General features: G+C 37.9%; 1 protein-coding gene across 4 annotated transcripts in view; it reads right to left on the bottom strand.

Moving 5' to 3' along the window:
• Nucleotides 1-18,569, bottom strand: part of ctnnal1 (catenin (cadherin-associated protein), alpha-like 1) — a 323,942-nt gene that overhangs the window by 14,873 nt on the left and 290,500 nt on the right. For 2 of the 4 annotated variants that reach the window (XM_087987305.1, XM_087987307.1), the window contains exons 8-13: nt 18,334-18,420; nt 16,638-16,796; nt 12,909-13,001; nt 10,677-10,827; nt 10,103-10,150; nt 2,073-2,110 (exon numbers count right to left, since the gene is read on the bottom strand). In XM_087987305.1, the coding sequence (XP_087843431.1) occupies nt 2,073-2,110; nt 10,103-10,150; nt 10,677-10,827; nt 12,909-13,001; nt 16,638-16,796; nt 18,334-18,420 (576 nt within the window). The remainder of the gene's footprint in view (nt 1-2,072; nt 2,111-10,102; nt 10,151-10,676; nt 10,828-12,908; nt 13,002-16,637; nt 16,797-18,333; nt 18,421-18,569) is intronic. The other 2 variants (XM_087987306.1, XM_043690224.2) reach the window with 2 other exon arrangements.

Genomic DNA, 18,569 nt, shown 5'->3' with positions numbered 1-18,569 from the left:
ATCCACTGCCTCCACCACCAGTGGCAGCTGTGTGTACCATCTACAAGATGCACTGTGGAAATTCAAAGATCCCTAGACAGCACCTTGCAAACCCAAGACTACTTTCATCTAGAAGGACAAGGGTAGCAGATACATGGGAACACCACGACCTGCAAGTTCCCCTCCAATATATCACTGGGTCAAAATCCTGGAATTCCCTCCCTCAGGACATTCTGGGTCTACCCACACCAAATGGACCCCAATGGTTCATTAAGTGGCTACACAGCAGCACTTTACCAACATTAGCTGATCTTTCATGACATTGTTCATTTGTACAGAAAGTCCTCCTTTAAAGTTGCTCTATTTAGTATTGTTTTTCTTTAATATCATTAAGTTAATGGGGCTTGTAATCTGTGAAGCACCTTGAGATTTGTTTTAATATTGTTTCCACATAACTCAATTGGTGCCTCCCCAGATGCCAACCTCCAAGATGCAGCCTCTCCTGCCTCCCTGACTCACACATATGCTGCTTCCCTCTCCTGGACCTGCCTTCCTAATCATGATCCACATTTGGAGCTACAATGTCATGGAAATGGTCACTCCAAAGATTTGAGATTTTGGGGCTTTTTCAATCCTTTAGTTTTGAAGTGACTTGCAAAATTTCTCCTGCTTCACTGGTCTTCTATCCTGTCTTATGGTCTTATGGTCATGGACAGATGATGGCCTAGCGGTATTATCACTGGACTAACCCAGAGACCCAGGTAACGTTCTGGGGATCAGTGTTTGAATCCCACCATGGCAAATGAATCCATATCCACTGCAATGTGGTTGATTCCTAACTGCCCTCTGGGTAATTAGGGATGGGCAAAAAATGCTAGCCGGTGATACTGTCACACCATGAATACATTTTAAAAAACTTTCACAGTGAAGGTTCAGGAGAGGAAAGGGGTGAGAGGCAGCATTCAAGTAAAAGAACTACTGCAGAATGAGGACTTGCGCTTCCAAACTGAGTACCAGCTTCTGACTGAATCTGAATCTTGATTGAGGAGTCCAAAAGATGGAAGTAGTAACAGCCAGGAGTAGTGCTGGGGAGTCTGGGATTGGTGAAGAGGGCACAAGTTGGTTAGCAAGGGCAGAGACCAAGAGAATCATGGAACAGGAGTTTAAGGAAGCACAATCACCAGTGTGGAGGAGGCCCTGGAAGTAACAGTTACATTATTCTTTCATACTTTTAAACTTGTTATGGTTTAAACATTTTCATTTACAGGGTACCAAAGTAGGAATTTAGCAACATAATATATTTCAACTTTGAAATCATGTTTTAATTTTTTTTCAATAAGATCCTCACAGAAACTAATTACAGTTTTGACATTGGTTCCTATGGAAACCAATGTTTCACTTAATATCGTGATCCTCATGAATGTCAGAATCGTGAACTTTGTAGTACATTTTGCAATATTGATCTTCTAGCCTAGTATCTCCTGTTATTACTCACTAACAACTTGTGGGAAATGGTTAAATAACAATTGATCTCACATCCTAATTACTGTTGCCAGATTTTTTTTTCAATTGGTAGACAGTTTTGCGGCTGTCAACAGTTGCTCCAGGAGTGTTCATATAGTGTGCAAATACTGAGTATGACAACAAACTCAAAATATGACTATCATAAAGGAAATTCAATTTTATTTTGGTATGTTTTAGAATGACACTGTTGTATTTTTGTTTATTGGAGAAGGCGAGAGGATGTGTTGAATATCCTGGATCTCCCAGTGGTCAACACAATTAAAGGTTAACCATTCATTTCTGGCACACTGACTCGCATAATGCACAAACATAAAAAAACACAAATATTTCAGCTCACCGGTTGTGCTTATGGAAATTGCTTCTTGTCTGAAGTGTTTTAGAAGAAAATCTAAACTCAAGATGATACAGGGTAATTTTAACTACAGCAAAACTGCAACACAGAGAGATGTAAAACAGGGTCCGAGTCATCACCAATTTCACCTTAAGTCAAAATTACCCTGTAGCTCGTGACATTGCAGTGTGGGTTTTGAGCTGAAGATTTTAAGTTAAATTTTTAAAAAAAAACTCACCCCTGGTCTTGGCAGAGAAAGGTATGCACGCTTCTCACCTGGGGAAACAGATGCACATGAACTATTTGAAGAAGAGACAAAACAACTAAAGCTATATTAAGTGCAAAGAGTTACAGCAAATTTTTAATTTATTCCACTACATCTCAACTGTTAATGCTATTGTCATGTATAATAATTTTTGTTGCAATAAATTATGAATTTTCAATACAATGAACTTAGCATTATTTATTAATATACATGGGTTTATAAGTTGTTATTTAGAGTAAAATGGGCATCAAAATGAATGAAATAATTGTCAGCAACTTCCTCCTAAAAATATTTTTCCCCATAATCAGGATCTACTTCCTCAAATCCAGTACATCTTGGTGTCTTACCCACAAAATATAATAGTTTTTACTTGTTAACCATGCCATTGTCAAGTATCAGCCACCTTTTGAAAAGTTCCCTGATGTCAGCTAACCAGACCAAAACTTTTATTTCCCACTGTTCTCAATTCCTTCCCCCTCACCCAAAAAGAGATGTAGCTGTATACCCTTGAAATTCTGATTGGATAGTATGTATGAACTCGTGCCTCATCTTTGTGAAATTATTTCCTCTGCTTTTTACTGGAAATGCTGTTTTTTTTATATATTGCAAAAATATACTTTATTAATTAAAAAATCTTTATGCACAAACACATAAAGCAGTTTGGATTTGTACAGTCTTTGCGGATTGAGAACAAACAAACATTGAGGTTTGACTTTCTCTATAGTTACAACAAACCCAAAGATAAAATACTTTTTGAAAAACATGTAATTTTAACAAATGTGGCATCTTTCAAATGACATGTTGCAGAATAAGTCAATCACCAGAAGGCCAAAAAGTTGGCTGGCTGGACTTGTCTTAACACATGTCTATCTAAATTGGAGTTGATAATGTGAGACAATATGGTACTAGTCAAAGCGTGGTGACCCCAAACACCATTCTCAACATTCGGAAATAAACATAGCTCCATCTTTCACATTATTATTGTTTACACGGAGCGAATCTGTTAAAATGCTCTGGTAAAATCCAATAGTAACCAAAAGAAGGTACTCTACAAAATAAAATTTGCTTGTTTATTCCACAATGCAGCTGAGTACAGCTGCATTAGACCTCTTTACAGAGCATTAGACCTCTTTAAAGAAGACATGTATCTACATCTTAGAAGCAAAAGCTAAGCTGACACACAGAAAAGGCCAGAGTGCATAAGGAACTAAAAAACAAACAAACTGAAGTTATTTAATTCAGAGGAAATATTTAAAAGCAGTTTTATGGTAATTGAATACAATACATGAACAAAAGATGCACTACATTCCATACATTGACCCTGAAAATTGATGACAGATACAAATTCTTTCAGAAATAAACTAAACTAAATTTAACATTGAGAAAGTGCTTTTAAAGAGTCAAGAAGCAAAAGGTATCATCAAACAATTTAAAAAATCAAAAGATTGTAATGTTAGCAATGTTATGTAAGTTACGAATAATGCAAATATTGATTACATCAGAAATAAAAGCAAGCAGCTGTAGGTAATAATGCTTTGAAAATGTTCCTGTTTTTACTAGAGAAGGTGAAAAACTTGACCTACTCTTGGGAAATAAGGCAGGACAGGTGACTGATGTGTCAGTGGGGGAGCACTTTGGGGCCAGCGACCATAATTTTATTAGATTTAAAAAAGTGATGAAAAAGGATAGGCCAGATCTAAAAGTTGAAGTTCTAAATTGAAGAAAGGCCAATTCTGACGGTATTAGGCAAGAACTTTCAAAAGCTGATTGGGGGCAGACGTTCTCAGGTAAAGGCTGGAAAATGAGAAGCCTTCAGAAATGAGATAAAGAGAATCCAGAGAAAGTATATTCCTGTCAGGGTGAAAGGAAAGATTGGTAGGTATAGGGAATGCTGGATGACTAAAGAAATTGAGGGTTTGGTTAAGAAAAAGAAGGAAGCATATGTAAGGTAGAGACAGGATAGATCGAGTGAATCCTTCGAAGAGTATAAAGGAAGTAGGAGTATACTTAAGAGGGAAATCAGGAGGGCAAAACGGGGACATGAGATAGCTTTGGCAAATAGAATTAAGGAGAATCCGAAGGGTTTTTACAAATACATTAAGGACAAAAAGGTAACTAGGGAGAGAATAGGGCCCCTCAAAGACCAGCAAGGCCGCCTGTGTGTGGAGCCGCAGGAGATGGGGGAGATACTAAACAAGTCTTTTACATCAGTATTTACTGTGGAAAAGGATATGAAAGATATAGACTGTAGGGAAATAGATGGTGACATCTTGCAAAATGTCCAGATGACAGAGGAGGAAATGCTGCATGTCTTGAAATGAGTAAAAGTTGGTAAATCCCCAGGACCTGATCAGGTGCACCCGAGAACTCTGTGGGAAGCTAGAGAAGTGATTGCTGGGCCTCTTGCTGAGATATTTGTATCATCGATAGTCACAGGTGAGGTGCTGGAAGACGAGAGGTTGGCTAACGTGATGCCACTGTTAAAGAAGGATGGTAAGGACAAGCCAGGGAACTGTAGACCAGTGAGCCTAACCTTGATGGTGGGCAAGTTGTTGGAGGGAATCCTGAGGGACAGGATGTACATGTATATGGAAAGGCAAGGAGTGATTATGGATAGTCAACATGGCTTTGTGCGTGGGAAATCATGTCTCACAAACTTGATTGAGTTTTTTGAAGAAGTAACAAACAGGATTGATGAGGGCAGAGTGATAGAGGTGACCTATATGGACTTCAGTAAGGCGCTTGATAAGGTTCCCCACTGGGGTTGGGAGTTCAGAACCAGAGGGCATAGGTTTAGGGTGAGAGGGGAAAGATATAAAAGAGACCAGTTTCACACAGAGGGTGGTACGTGTATGGAATGAGCTGCCAGAGGAAGTGGTGGAGGCTGGTACAATTGCAACATTTAAGAGGCATTTGGATGGGTATATGAATAGGAAGGGTTAGGTGGAATATGGATCGAGTGCTGGCAAGTGGGACTAGACTGGGTTGGGATATCTGGTCGGCATGGACGGGTTGGATCAAAGGGTCTGTTTCCATGCTGTACATCTCTATGACTCTACTGCTCTGGTTTCTGTCAGTCATTTAAGCAAATCATAAAACATAGCTGAATGGCCCCTGGTAAGAACTCCATCCTTCTTCCCAGAAAATGATATTTGAGTGGTTTTATTTATATGATGTGGTTGTCACCGGTTGGCCAACATTTATTGCCTTATACAAAATGGTGATGAGCTGCCTTCTCGAACTATTAGAGTCTTAGGGTTTAGGTAAAGCTACACACCAATTTGGTGCTGTCTCCATGGCAATCCCTCCTTCAATCAGAGCACTCTGCTCATAAAGTATTAAAAATACTGTTTCCCTTAATATTGGAGTTCTTGCAAATTACTTTGATAAAATGTTTCTCTTTTTCTGCAAGACAAGAATGACAAATATTGGCAATTATCTACCAGATGACAAAATGGACATAAGAACCTTGGCCTTGTAAATAATGTACCCAGATGAAACAGTGGACATTTCTAGAGATTTTATAGGCTCACTGGCTTTGTTTTATACAGGTAGTTCTTGGATAACGTGCGTTCTAGCAGCGTGATTTGCCTATAATGTTGCTGATGAATTAGGGAATGGTATTTTCAGGAACACTTAACTCTGTTCGCAATTGCAAGATTCCAGCACACTTCATTCTGCGCATGCACCGATGTCCACACCAAAGACTCCACACTGTTCTGAATATGCACGTTGACAGCGCTGGTCTTCCAGCCATTCTGCACATGTGCCAATATCACTTGCTGACAGAGCAGCTTTCTGTGAGAGGTACTGTACAGAGAACAACTTTCTTACACTTTTTAAATTAATTGTGTTAAATTTACTGTTGTTTCATTAATAAATATGATTTCAACCTTCGTTCAGGGTGTGCCATACTTTGTGTTAGACTTTTGGATGATTTTTGAGCGATCATGTATGATATGCTTTGCTGGTCTGCCCCAATCCCAGTTTTCCCACAGGCCCCATTATTTCGATTAAGCGATTCTCTATTAAGTGAGATTTCGCTGGAATGCAACTACGGCATTATTGGAGAACAACTTTGAAGTCTCTTGAAGTTGTGAAGTTTCATAAAAACATAAGCCTTCTTTTAAGTCACAAGGAAAGGGCAATGAAATAGTATAGCACAACTGAGGTTCCAAGGCTACTGGATGGGTTTCTGGAGAACACAGTGATTGAAGCTTACGATCTGAGGTAGTTATGTGAAACACTGAGATGATAATAACATAGAGGGTGCAATGCTAAAGGGACAGAGGGACCTCAACCTGTGCACAGATCACTGAAGGTGGCAGGATAGGTGGAGGTAACAGTAAATACAACATACAGTGTTCTTGGTTTTATTAATAGGGGAAAAATGTAACAATTCTTCAACCTCAGCTGGAGTATTGTGTATAGTTGTAGGTATCATTTTATACAAAAGATGGAAATGCATTGAAGAGAGGGTAGAATCGTTCCAAATATGAGTAACTCCTGCTGCAAGGATAGATTGAAGAAGTTGGCACGGTTCTACTCTTGAGAAGGGGACAAGAGGAGATTTCATTGAGATATTAAAATCATGAGCAAACTGGACAGAATGGATAGGGTAAAACTGTTTCCACTTGTAAAAGAAACAAGAGAGGGCACAGGTTTAAACTAATGAACAAATGAAGCAAGGATAATGTAGAAACAAAATGTTTTCACATTGTGAGTTGTTAAGGTATGGAATACACTGCCTGGAAATGTAGAGGCAGGTTCAAATGAGACATTCAACAGGACATTAGATGTGTTTTTGAACAGTAATGGTTTTCAAGGATTTGAGGAGAAGTCATTAGTTGGCACTAACTAGTAGAGCCAGACTCGAAAATAGAATGACTACAGGCAGGATGGGCTGAATGGCCTCTTTCTGCACCATAATAATTCTTACATTCTGTGAGGAGATTAATGAAAAATCATATTTCAAATCTACATAATGGAGTTGGTGCTGTCTGATCGATTTCTTAATATTGCAAACCCAGGACTCTAAAGTGCAGTTCATGTACCAGTAGGTGGGGATGGTGTACCATTAAGAATCATTGTTGGGATGTAACTTTTTGCTTTCACTTTTGACCCTTGGCGTCATCCCAAATTGTTCACAACAAAAGCAGAATTAGAGGAAAATACAACAAGATTTATGATGGGTTCCCATGTTGTTATTTTCTATATGGTCATTATGTAACACTGGGCTCATCTGTGCATGCGTACTGAGAATGCTCTGCGTGGCTACCTTTAATCAAGGCTTGAGTAGGGAACACATACACCTACTTACTAAACCATCCACACCAAAAGGTAAAGTTGCTTTCTTTTGGCCAGGTATCATTATTCCCTTTAGCTTAAACTAGCTACTTCTACTATTTTATTTTTACTACCTCCTAGATAATGTCCAACGTATTTGTTTTACTTTTTGATTCAAAGCTCTCTGAATTTAATGCTCTACCACTCGTTACTCTCCCTTTATTTCAATGCCAATTCTAATCATCATTGCATATGGAACATTGAGTTGATAAATTAAGAAAGCACATATCAAGCAAAAGACTATTCCTCCCCAGCAGGCTGGTCCTGATGTTCAGAAAATATTATTGCATACTTATGTCTTCAACACCTCAACTGCATCTTCAAACTTTCTACCTATTCTTGCTGTCTTCTTGGGTTCTCTCTTTGCAAGAAATTAAACAGAGGCTGCCTGTTCAGCATCCCTCTTCTGATCTTCCAATGTGAAGTACCAAGTCCAAGTTATGTTTCGGCACAGATGGATCCAGAAATCTTGTTCTCATTTCTGACATATCCTATTTTAGCTATTAGTGTACAGGAGAAAGTGATTCACACCTAAGGGGAATTCTAACTCAGCATAGCCATTTGAACTTAATGGTAAAGTCTTAATGGTAATGCATGATGTATAACTTTGAAGAGTTTACCTGAATGCTTACAAAATGCTAATAAGGTCTAAGAGATGGTCAGGTTGTTGAAATCCATTTCCTTTTAAAATTTCAGAATAATATTAAGCAAGCAACCTGATATTGAGTTGAAAAAAAATCTGCGCTTCCAATTTTAATATCTGTGTTTTTGACACAGCCTCAAATGCTATTATTACACTGTAATTACTGCTGGCCTGCTTCTAGAGCATATCATTATCACAGTTTAGTGGCTGCAAGAAATTAACAAAAGATTAGCTGTCTTTTATGTGGAATCATGAATACAAATGTTTATTTTTTTGTCAGGAATTATGTATTTGAGTTCACTTAAATGGGCTTTCATCAATGAGAGTTCATATGTATTTCTATATATTTATATATGTATACACCACACATATAATATGAAGTCAGTTTTAGATGCTTATAAATTTATTTTGTTGCATCTCAACTTGCCCCGAGGTCTGCCCATCGTTGTAGGTGTAAGACAAATGGTGGGGGCCATTGGTAGGCATGAGCTATAACTAAATTGGCACTAGACCCATCAGGGATGTATAAAGGCATGAGTTGGCAGTGAAGGAGGGGTGAGGGCTAGAGGGCTTAATGTAAAGCCTTGACAGTTCACAATCCACATGACAGCTGTCAAACATTTTCCAGGGACAGCAGGATCTGAACTGGACTAGATGATTAAATACTGTGACTACGAGAGAAGCTCAGAGGCTAGGAACCTTGCTGTAAGTAACTCATCTCCCGATTTTCCAAAGCCTGGATGAGTGCATCACCAATAAGACTCAAGAAGCTCGATACATTCCAGGAGAAACCAGCCCACTTAATTAGCACCATATCCACTTCCTCTGCTGTCAGTGCTCAACAGCAGTGACTGCAGAAATTCACCAAGGCTTGTTAGATTTCTCCTTCTAAACCCACAACCACTTTCAGGAAGGCAAGGGCAGCAAACACATAGGAATCATATCACTTACAAGTTCCCCTCCAAGACACTCACTGTCCCGTCTTGAAAATATGCCACTATTCCTTAGGTGTTGGTAGGTCAAAATCACAGAATTGTTACAGTGTAGAAGTAGGCCATTGGAAATAAATCACCCTTCCTTCACTGACAATGGGTGAAAGTTCTGGAACTCCCTCCCTAAATGCACAATGGATACCGCAAATGGACTACAGTGATTCAAGAAGATAGCTCACCAACTAGGAATGAGCAATAAATGCCAGCCTCTGGAACATATAATCCCCTCCCCTCACCATTGGAACAAAGATTCCGCTATTCAGGGGCACGTTTCCCAAGACTGATTAAGTTAGTTCCAGAATTTGGATATGCACCTCAGGAGTGAAAATTTGGGCCTTTACGCTTGAATCAACTGCACCCCTGGAAAGCTATGGTGTAAACATTCCTAATTGTCTGCTGTCCTTCTTGTAATGTTCTAAACATAGCAACTTTCTAATTCTTGAGAGATTTATGGGTACCAGTCAAAAATTATAACCTTTTGTGGGGATAACTAGTGACTTCTGCCCACAATTTAATAAGTTCACTGGAGTGAACAATGGAGATTCCATGGTACCTGTTGTTGGGACCAATATGCTGTAAATTAAAGCCTACTCTTGAGCAATGTGCAAAAACAAAGTCTATATCTTGTACAAAATAAAAACAGAAACTGCTGAAAGTACTTCATTAGGTCTGGTAGTAACGATGAAAGGAGAGCCAGAATTAACCTTGAATTGATTATGTTTCAAAAAGAGTTACATTAGACTAAAGTATTAATCCTGCTTACCTCTTCAAATATAGTGCTAGACCTGCTTAATATTTCCAGCACTTCCTGTTTTTAGTTCAACCTTCCAGCATCAGTATTTTGCTTTTACCTCTTGTACAAATTTTACTTTTAGTCATATCATTTTCAAATAAATAGTAGCTATGAAACAGCATTCCTTGTCTTAGACAAAGAGAATCAACTTTAAGTGGCTAGCATTTTGCTCTGACAAAACTCTCTGTGCACATCAAAAGAACCCAATATAAATTCCAGTAAAACTTACCAACCAGAGAAAATATCCAAAAGTGTAACATGTCAAGGTGATCCCATTCTTTGGGAAGGACAGCAATTAAAAAAACCAAATTGCTACATTCACTATTTTATAAAGTGAAGCAATCGTTACAATCAAATTTCACAGATAAAAATGTTATGTAATCTTATCCTTCAATAAAATCATAATTAATGTACTATATCACATTTATATTTTGACCAATTTGAATAACAAACACAGAAACTGTCTCGGCCTTTTTCAGACTCAAATTCTACCATTTAACATTTCTTTGACATTAACCTTTAGCAAGCATTTTAGTTATTCTACCAAATTTGGGAAAAAGCTTACTCTGAGGTTTGATGTCTTGTAAATTGGTACCTTGGGGCCCATTTTTAAATCATGAGCCTTTCACAGTTGATATTTGGAACAGCCATTTTCATTATCTGCTATTTCAAATATGTTACCAGAATTCTTGTGCTTTTTGCATTGTAATGTTTTCCTCAGTTAGAACCCACATTTGCACAACCTGACTGACAATCTACAAAAATCAAAGACAATGCTTAAAGCTCAAAGTCAGACTATTCACCTCTTCGTCCTTCAAAGACATCATTAATTTCTTTCAGCAGAATGGACATGTCGTTCAGTTGTGACTCCCATGCCTCACAAAATACATCCAGGTTTTCTTTGGCAATCTTACTAGAAGGGTGAAGAGCCAAGGTCTGTGCAGCAGAAATTATCTGAAAATAAAACAGAATAATTCAGTTGACAGTATAAAGGAGGTCTATTATGTTCTTAATATTATTGAGGATGTGAAGGTAAGAGACCTTGGAACAGAGTGTTGAAATTTTCATGGGTTTGGAAATAATAATAAGTGCTTAGATATTAAGCTAAATCGTGTTTTCACTTCAGTGGATTCACTGATACCCAACAGTTATGGAAGATCTTTTAACTTTTTGGTATAAAACCTGAATTGGAACTCTGGCGTGGAACATGATATTTTGCATTTAAAAAAACTCATTAATGAACTAAAACAATTGTTCATTTATGTCTGGCACAAAAAGAAAATGGGAAGGGTGGCCCAACCATGGCTAACAAGGAAAACTCTGGATACTCTTAGATCTAAGGTAGGGCAAACAAATTGGCCAAAAAGGAGCAGCAGACCTGAGAGTTGGCAGCAGTTTGGATTTCAGAAAAGGAGGAGAAAGGGATTGTTTAATAGCTGAAAAAAGAGAGTATGAAAGTAAGCTTAGGAGAAACATATAAACTGATTGTGAAAGCCTCTAACGGTGTATGAAGAGAAAAAGAGAAGTGAACACAAGTGTCCGTCGCAGTCAAACAGGGGAAGTTATAGCTGGGAAAAAAAGAAATGGCAATCCAATTAAGTACATATTTTACACCTGTCTTCACAGAGGAGGATATAAGTGATGTCCCAAAAATATTGGGAAACACAGGGTTTATTGAGATGGAGCAACTGAAAAAAAAATCAGTATGAGGAAGGAAATTATTGGAACTGATAGCTGATATATCCCCAAGGCATAATAAATTACATTCAGGAATACTTACGGATCATAGAAATAGTGGATGAATTGGTGTTCATCTTCCAAGGTTCTGTAGATTCTGACACAGTGCTTATGAATTAGAGGGTAGCTAATGTAACCTCTCTATTTAAAAGAGGGGGTATTCAGAATACAGGAAATGATAGTTCAGTTAGTCTGGCAGTTGTACTAAGAAAAATGCTAGATATTATAAAAGATTTAATAGCGGAGCAATTGGAAAACAGTGGTAGGATTGGACAGGGTTTACCAAAGGGAAATTTTGCTTGACAAATCTACTGGAGTTTTAAGGACGTAACCAGGAGAGTTAATAAGGGGGAGCCAATGGGCGTTATTTACTTGGATTTTCAGAATCAATAAGGTCTTAAATGAGAGATTAGAATGTAAAATTAAAGCATAGGGAACTGAGGGAAAAGTACTGACATGGATAGAGAACTAATGGTAACCAGGAGTCTATGACATTCTAACTGGACTTGACAGTGTAAACACAAGAAGGATGTTCCTCATGATCAGAAGTTCAGAACCAGGAGTTACAGTCTAAGGATACAGGGCAGGCCATTCAGGACTGAGATGAGGAGCAATTCCTTCCTACAGAGAGTGGTGAGCCTGTGGAATTCTCTGCCACAGAAAGCAGTTGTTGCCTAAACACTCAATGTTTTCAAGAAGGAGTTAGATATAGTTCTTAAGGCTAGTGGGATCAAAGGGTAAGGGGAAAAAGTGAGAAGAGGGTACTGAGTTGGATGATTTACCATGATCATATTGAATGATACAGTAGATTTGAAGAGCTGAATAGCCTACTCCTGCTCCTATTTTCTATGATTCTTCACTTGAGTTAATGAGTTTAATTAGTTTGAGGAAATAGAGTCATAGAGATGTACAGCATGGAAATAGACCCTTCTGTCCAACCCGTCCATGCCGACCAGATGAGGAGAAATCTGACAATCTCATCATCAGCTTCCCTTATGTACCTTCTCATCATTGACTCAGAAGCAACTCAACCAAAAAGTGAGAATAGGTTATCTCCAAACCTGCCCTTTGAGTCACAGCTGATATCTGCGACGTGATAACTGGGAAGGGACATGGAGAAATTGTCTGACTAAAGTACCAAAAACATTATAAGCAAAAATAAATCCTTGATTAATCTAAAATTAAGTAAATCCATATATTCGAATAAGGCCACATACATCACAAGGGTCTCTTTAAAAGTATATATGTGTATATAAATCATTATGGGGAAATTTATAACCAGCAAAAAACTCCCATACCTGTGGACCAATAACCTGAAATGTTTCTTCTGCATGTAAACAAGTAATCTCCAAGGGTTCTGTTCCTGACACATGCCGCAGTAATCGAGATGTCTAGTGGAAACACAATGTCATTGCATTTTACATCCAATTCTCTTTACAGTTATCAAAAAAATCAGATTTCAAACTATAACTGAGTCAACTTTTAAACCTTTTCTAATAACTGCTATTTAGCTGGGTTCTGTTACTTAGAAAATTAAATACCTTCCACACAACATACATGTTGCAAATGTGCTCACAGAAGTGAGGTTATATTGCGTTTGATGGGATTAGACGGACACCCGAAGAATCATTGTTTGTCCCATAACAGTAAGCTTTGAAACTGAACTTTTAAAATGTTGTAATTGTGGACTAACATCAGAAAAAAGTGACTATGAGAGCCCAATTGATTCACAAATTCTTTCACTGAAGTATACCATCACGCTGATTCCCCTCATCCATACAAAAGTGTGCAGTATGTTATTTAGTCATCAAGTCTTCATGAGTGGATGGACAAGTCTCAGAGTGTGCAAACAATTGCTATTAAGCATAACATATCATTAAATGTTATTAACACTCTTTCGCATTGATGTTCATGGACTGAATCTAATACTTCTTTAAATAAATATGTTTAGCAGAGCTGGGGTTCCAGTTTGAATGTGGTGATTTTATGTTAAAAAAACACAAAACTGAAGAATATCACTGGAGTTCAAGAAGTGTAATGCTGCTTTCAACAACTGCATCTTATCTCCGCATTCATTCTCCCCATGGAGCTTAGAACTTCTCTCTCTCTTTATATCTAATACTTTTTACCATCCAATCTCTCTATTAAACTGCCTAGTACAAAACATACAATATCATAGGACATTTCCTTTTCAAATTGGCAATAGTTGTTAGAATTTGCTGACAATCAACCTGATAAACACTTAAGAAACTTATTGAATATTATAGGAATTGCGCTTTCTCTATTTTCAAAAAGCCTCTTGAGCTGACCAATACTGGACAGCATTGGCCATCATCCTACACATTTCTAGCACACGTCCTGAAACAAAATATTTCAGATAAAATTGGATCTCATGACCCATCGGAATATCTGAGCAAATATCTACGAGATATCTTTATGGGATTCTAATTGAAATAACAGTGATTACCTTGAACGTTTGCACTTTGTTAAGTGCCAATTGAGTAAATGATTAACATAAGTGCCCAGAATTAAGGGGTTAATGTTTCATTTCTAAGGCTAATTGTGGATCTCGGTTGCATGGTGACCATGTAACCACATAACAATTGTTGTAAAGAACCATCTGGTTCACAATTGGGTTATAGAGAAGGAAATCTGCCATTTTTACCCAGTCCAGCCTATGTGTGAGTCCAGACCCACAACAATGTGGTAGACTTTTAATGTCAATACTCTGGGCAATTAGGGATCAGCACGAAATGTTGGTCCATATCTAATGAACCAATATCTAAACAAAATTCAAAAACTGAAATTGCTGGAGAAATTCAGCAGGTTTCAGAATTAAAGCTCTGAAGAAGGGTGGTTGGATTCGAAACATTAACTCTGCTTCCTCTCCACAGATGCTGCCAGATCTGATGAGTTTCACCACCAATTTCTGTTTTTTGTTTCAGATTTCCAGCATCTACATTTCTTTGTATTTTTTTCAAAATAAAACAATTTGTTGCATCCATTCCCCAGGATCCAACCAGTGCTCCAGACAAGTATTCCATTTAAACTGCATTCAGTTCCTTTAATTTGCACCACATCTACCCTTCTGCCTTTATGTTGATGCCCATTTTAGTTGCAATCTCTTTAAAGTAGTGCCCTATTTCAGTCACAATAGCTTCTGCCAGAGTAGACGTTTACCACATGTTTAAGGTACACCTAGGTCTGATTTCTTGAATGCTGTGATAAGTCTGGTTGATGATAGATACCCAAGGTGAAAGCAGACACACCTATTTTTCTGATGTCGAAACACCTAATCCTACTGGGCAACACGGTGGCTCAGTGGTTAGCACTGCTGCCTCACAGTACCAGGGTCCCAGATTTGATTCCAGCATCGGGCAACTGTCTGTGTGGAGTTTGCACATTCTCGCCATGTCTGCATGGGTTTCCTCCGGGTGCTCCAGTTTCCTCCCACAGTCCAAAGATGTGCAAGTCAGGTGAATTAGCCATGCTAAATTGCCCATAGTGTTAGGTGCATTAGTCAGAGGGGAAATGGGTCTGGGTGGGTTACTCTTCGGCGGGTCGGTGTGGACTGGTTGGGCTGAAGGGCCTGTTTCCACACTGTAGGGAATCTAATATACTCCAGATCCATACCAGCTACCCAAAGGTTCCATGGAATGCATATTCCATGTGTACTATGGTCACTGCTGAAGAAACAGTTCCAGACTGAGGGCAGTATTTCAGATGTGACATTACTGTTTAATTGCAGCAGGACACTATTATATGCCAAATACTTTGCAATAAAAGTTGCGACATACCATTCACTTTTCTCACTATTTGTAAGTACTTGTTAACTTTGTGACTTGTAGAAGGGCACCTAAATTCCTCTGCATTCCATTATCCTGCAAACTTCTTATCCTAATTAAATTAAAGTTATGCTTTTCTATTTTTCTATTCTCCTAAGATGGAAAATGTCATGCTTCCACTTTATGACAAGTAAAATTAAAAAGTGCAGCCACTAGATGGCACAATATCATACATAGACTCAACACCTCTCTCTCAGCCAGTTTTGAAAGGCAACGATGCTTAAAAATAGTTTGTTGTAAAATTGCTCTGATGACTATTACAAACTACCATGAAGACTCGACTACAATGTGGATAAAATTAAATTCAAAAAGTTATTAAAATATAACCAATCTGAAATCTACAAATCAGAAATGTGATTTCAGAGAACCAAAAATGACTTAAAGGAAAGCATTATCTTTTAAAAAAACTAAATGCGTTCACTAAAATAACATGTCTATATACACTTGTATATTTTTTGTATAGATACTTTAAAAAGAAAGAGATTTATACCTTTGAATGCGTTGAAAATCATAACATGCTTAATGTTGGGTTTGGGGGTGGCCCGTGTGGAGTAGAAGCACTGAGAGAAATGAGTTAGGTCACACAGTCTGTTTCTGTTCTGTAAATACTGCTATTCCATGATGCAAGCATTCCACCCCCCCCCCCCCTTTCCAAACCTCCTCCCAACTCAACCACCTGACCACAAACACTGATATGCTCCCAGGGTTGTTTTGCACATTGCCTTATTTTCTGAAGGTATCCTTGCAAGCACTGCCAGATTTCCAACATTATTCACTAACAATGATTCATGCAGCCCCAGAGACCATTTTCATAATAATATACTATTGGAAATTCTTGCTATTACTTATATATCTCTGGGAAACACTGGAAATACTGACACACCCTTGAGTATACCTAATAAATTCCTTGGGAGCATCCTCACAGACCCCCAAATCTCTTTTGTAAAACTAAAGTCAACTATCAACAGGAAACAAGTGCGGAAAATTGTTTCTGTAACACAATGAACTATAAATCCTCAAAAAGCTAATAACCTAGTAAGCGATATGAGATTCCCTGTGGAAGCTTAGAAGCCATGGATTCCAATTTAATAGCCAACATTAATGATACATTTTCAAGATAGAACAATTTCCCATCAAATGTAAGGAATTCCTTATGCTCGAGCATTTATTTCAACTTCCTACCTCAGCAAGTTGTTCCTTCTGTTCAGAGAGTTTACAAGTGCACTCAGCTAGTGCTTCCAAATTTGCTTCTGCCCCTGATACCTTCAATGCCTTGAGGACCACATGCTCTGTGTAGCACTTCAGAAGTTCCCCTGCTGACTCCACAGCTGTGTTTTGAAGCTGAAGAATAAAAACTGAAGAATTAATACACAACACTGCACCAAAAGTACTCAATACAAGCAAATAATTAAAGTGCCTTCTTCTTAACTGACAATCCAAAAAAAAATTCATAACATCTTAAACAGCCTTTACCAGCTTGTGAGAGCAATTATCAATCTGTGCCAAATAGCAGAAAGATTTTTTTTAAATGTAATAACCCAACAGAAAAATATAGTTACAATTAATGACTTTACTTGAAAATGTAAAAAAAATGGCAATTGCTCATTTTAAGGTCCAAGTACATTTGAGCACTAAGTATGCCAGATATAGTACAGGGGGATCTGGATTTGAATTCAGGCTGGAATTGTACAAATGTTTCTTTGTCTTTTCCTGAGTAGTGGTAAAGGATTGAATAAAATGTGCTGCAACAAGCTTAAAAATCATATCAAATATAAACCTAGAGAACAAACTGCTGGTACTTTAATGTAAATCAGCACTAAATTGTCAACTCATCCATATGACCATAAGATATGGTGGAGCAGTATTAGACCATTGAGCCCATTGTACCTGCTCCACCATTTGGTCATGGCTGATATGCTTCTCAACCCCATTCTCCTGCCTTCTCCTTGTAACTGTTGATCCCATTACTAATCAAGAAGCTACCTATCTCAGACTTAAATACACTCTATGACTTGGCATTCACAGCCTTGTGCAGCAATGAGTTCCACAGACTCCCATCCATTCACAGAGAATACAAGAAAGGTTTGTAAAACAAATGAAGGACAAGCTCTAGAACCGAAGAAGAGGATTTTGGGAAAAGTGGAGAGGAGCTTTATCCTGTATACTGTAACCAACTGGAAAATGCTTAATGCAATTTAAAAAATTGAATACACAGGTCTCCCAACAGACCCTTTAACCAGCACAAAAATACAAAGAACGCCCCAAAACATACATTGAGTTATAATATCTGACACAATACATTGAAAAAAAGTAAATGTGGTATATTTGCATTCCTTATTTATATTTTAATCTTAAAGAACTAAGGAATCAATTGCTTAGACAATGGATTTTCCTTCACAGGTCAGACGAAGGCACAGCATTGAAGGTGTTTGTAGATGGGTACGAAAATGCAGCTTGAGTTCATTTACCCAATTACTAATGGCAGAATTCAATCAATAACAATGCTGAATTATCATTTACATCTTTCAGAGAAAAAAACTGAATGAGCTCATATATTCAGATGATCAAGAAATAAAGGTAATTTCCTTCAATCCAATTACAAGCTAAAAGCCATTTTCAATCAGAAAAACTAACAGCCAACAACTCAGCATCCTTGTATTCTTGTCAACATCTTCATCTTTTTATTACCAATCTCACGGTGATTCTGATTGATTTCAGCAATGGGAAAGAACATTGGCTGCTGACATTTCCAACCACTATCACAAATTGGCTGTAAGGAGGTTACATCATAGCTCTTGGATTTAGATGCAGAGCTGATTGCTTGCATCTCCTGCTGTTTTCAGATTACTCCAATTCTTCAGAACTAGATAATACTTACTTCTCTCCTCAGCTCACTCACACACTGCCGAGTCTTAATTATAGCCAGCTCCATATCTTCTGTGGCTTCTTTGGCTTTCAGACTTTGCTATTTCAAAAGGAAGAGATGAGAAAAATACAACAAAAACTAAATCTTATTGCTGTACATACATTTAGATACAATGTAAAAGAGGACTGGAAACTACTAACATCTTATCAATCAATGGTGTTTTACTATACACTTGCACTCTATGCAAG

The sequence above is a fragment of the Chiloscyllium plagiosum genome, unplaced genomic scaffold (genome assembly GCF_037043375.1).
Source record: "Chiloscyllium plagiosum isolate Xiang-an unplaced genomic scaffold, Cpla_swu_hap1 HiC_scaffold_5, whole genome shotgun sequence".
NCBI lineage: Eukaryota > Metazoa > Chordata > Chondrichthyes > Orectolobiformes > Hemiscylliidae > Chiloscyllium > Chiloscyllium plagiosum.
The sequence above is the reverse complement of the archived record's forward strand: the minus strand, read 5'-3'. Positions and strand labels throughout refer to the sequence as shown.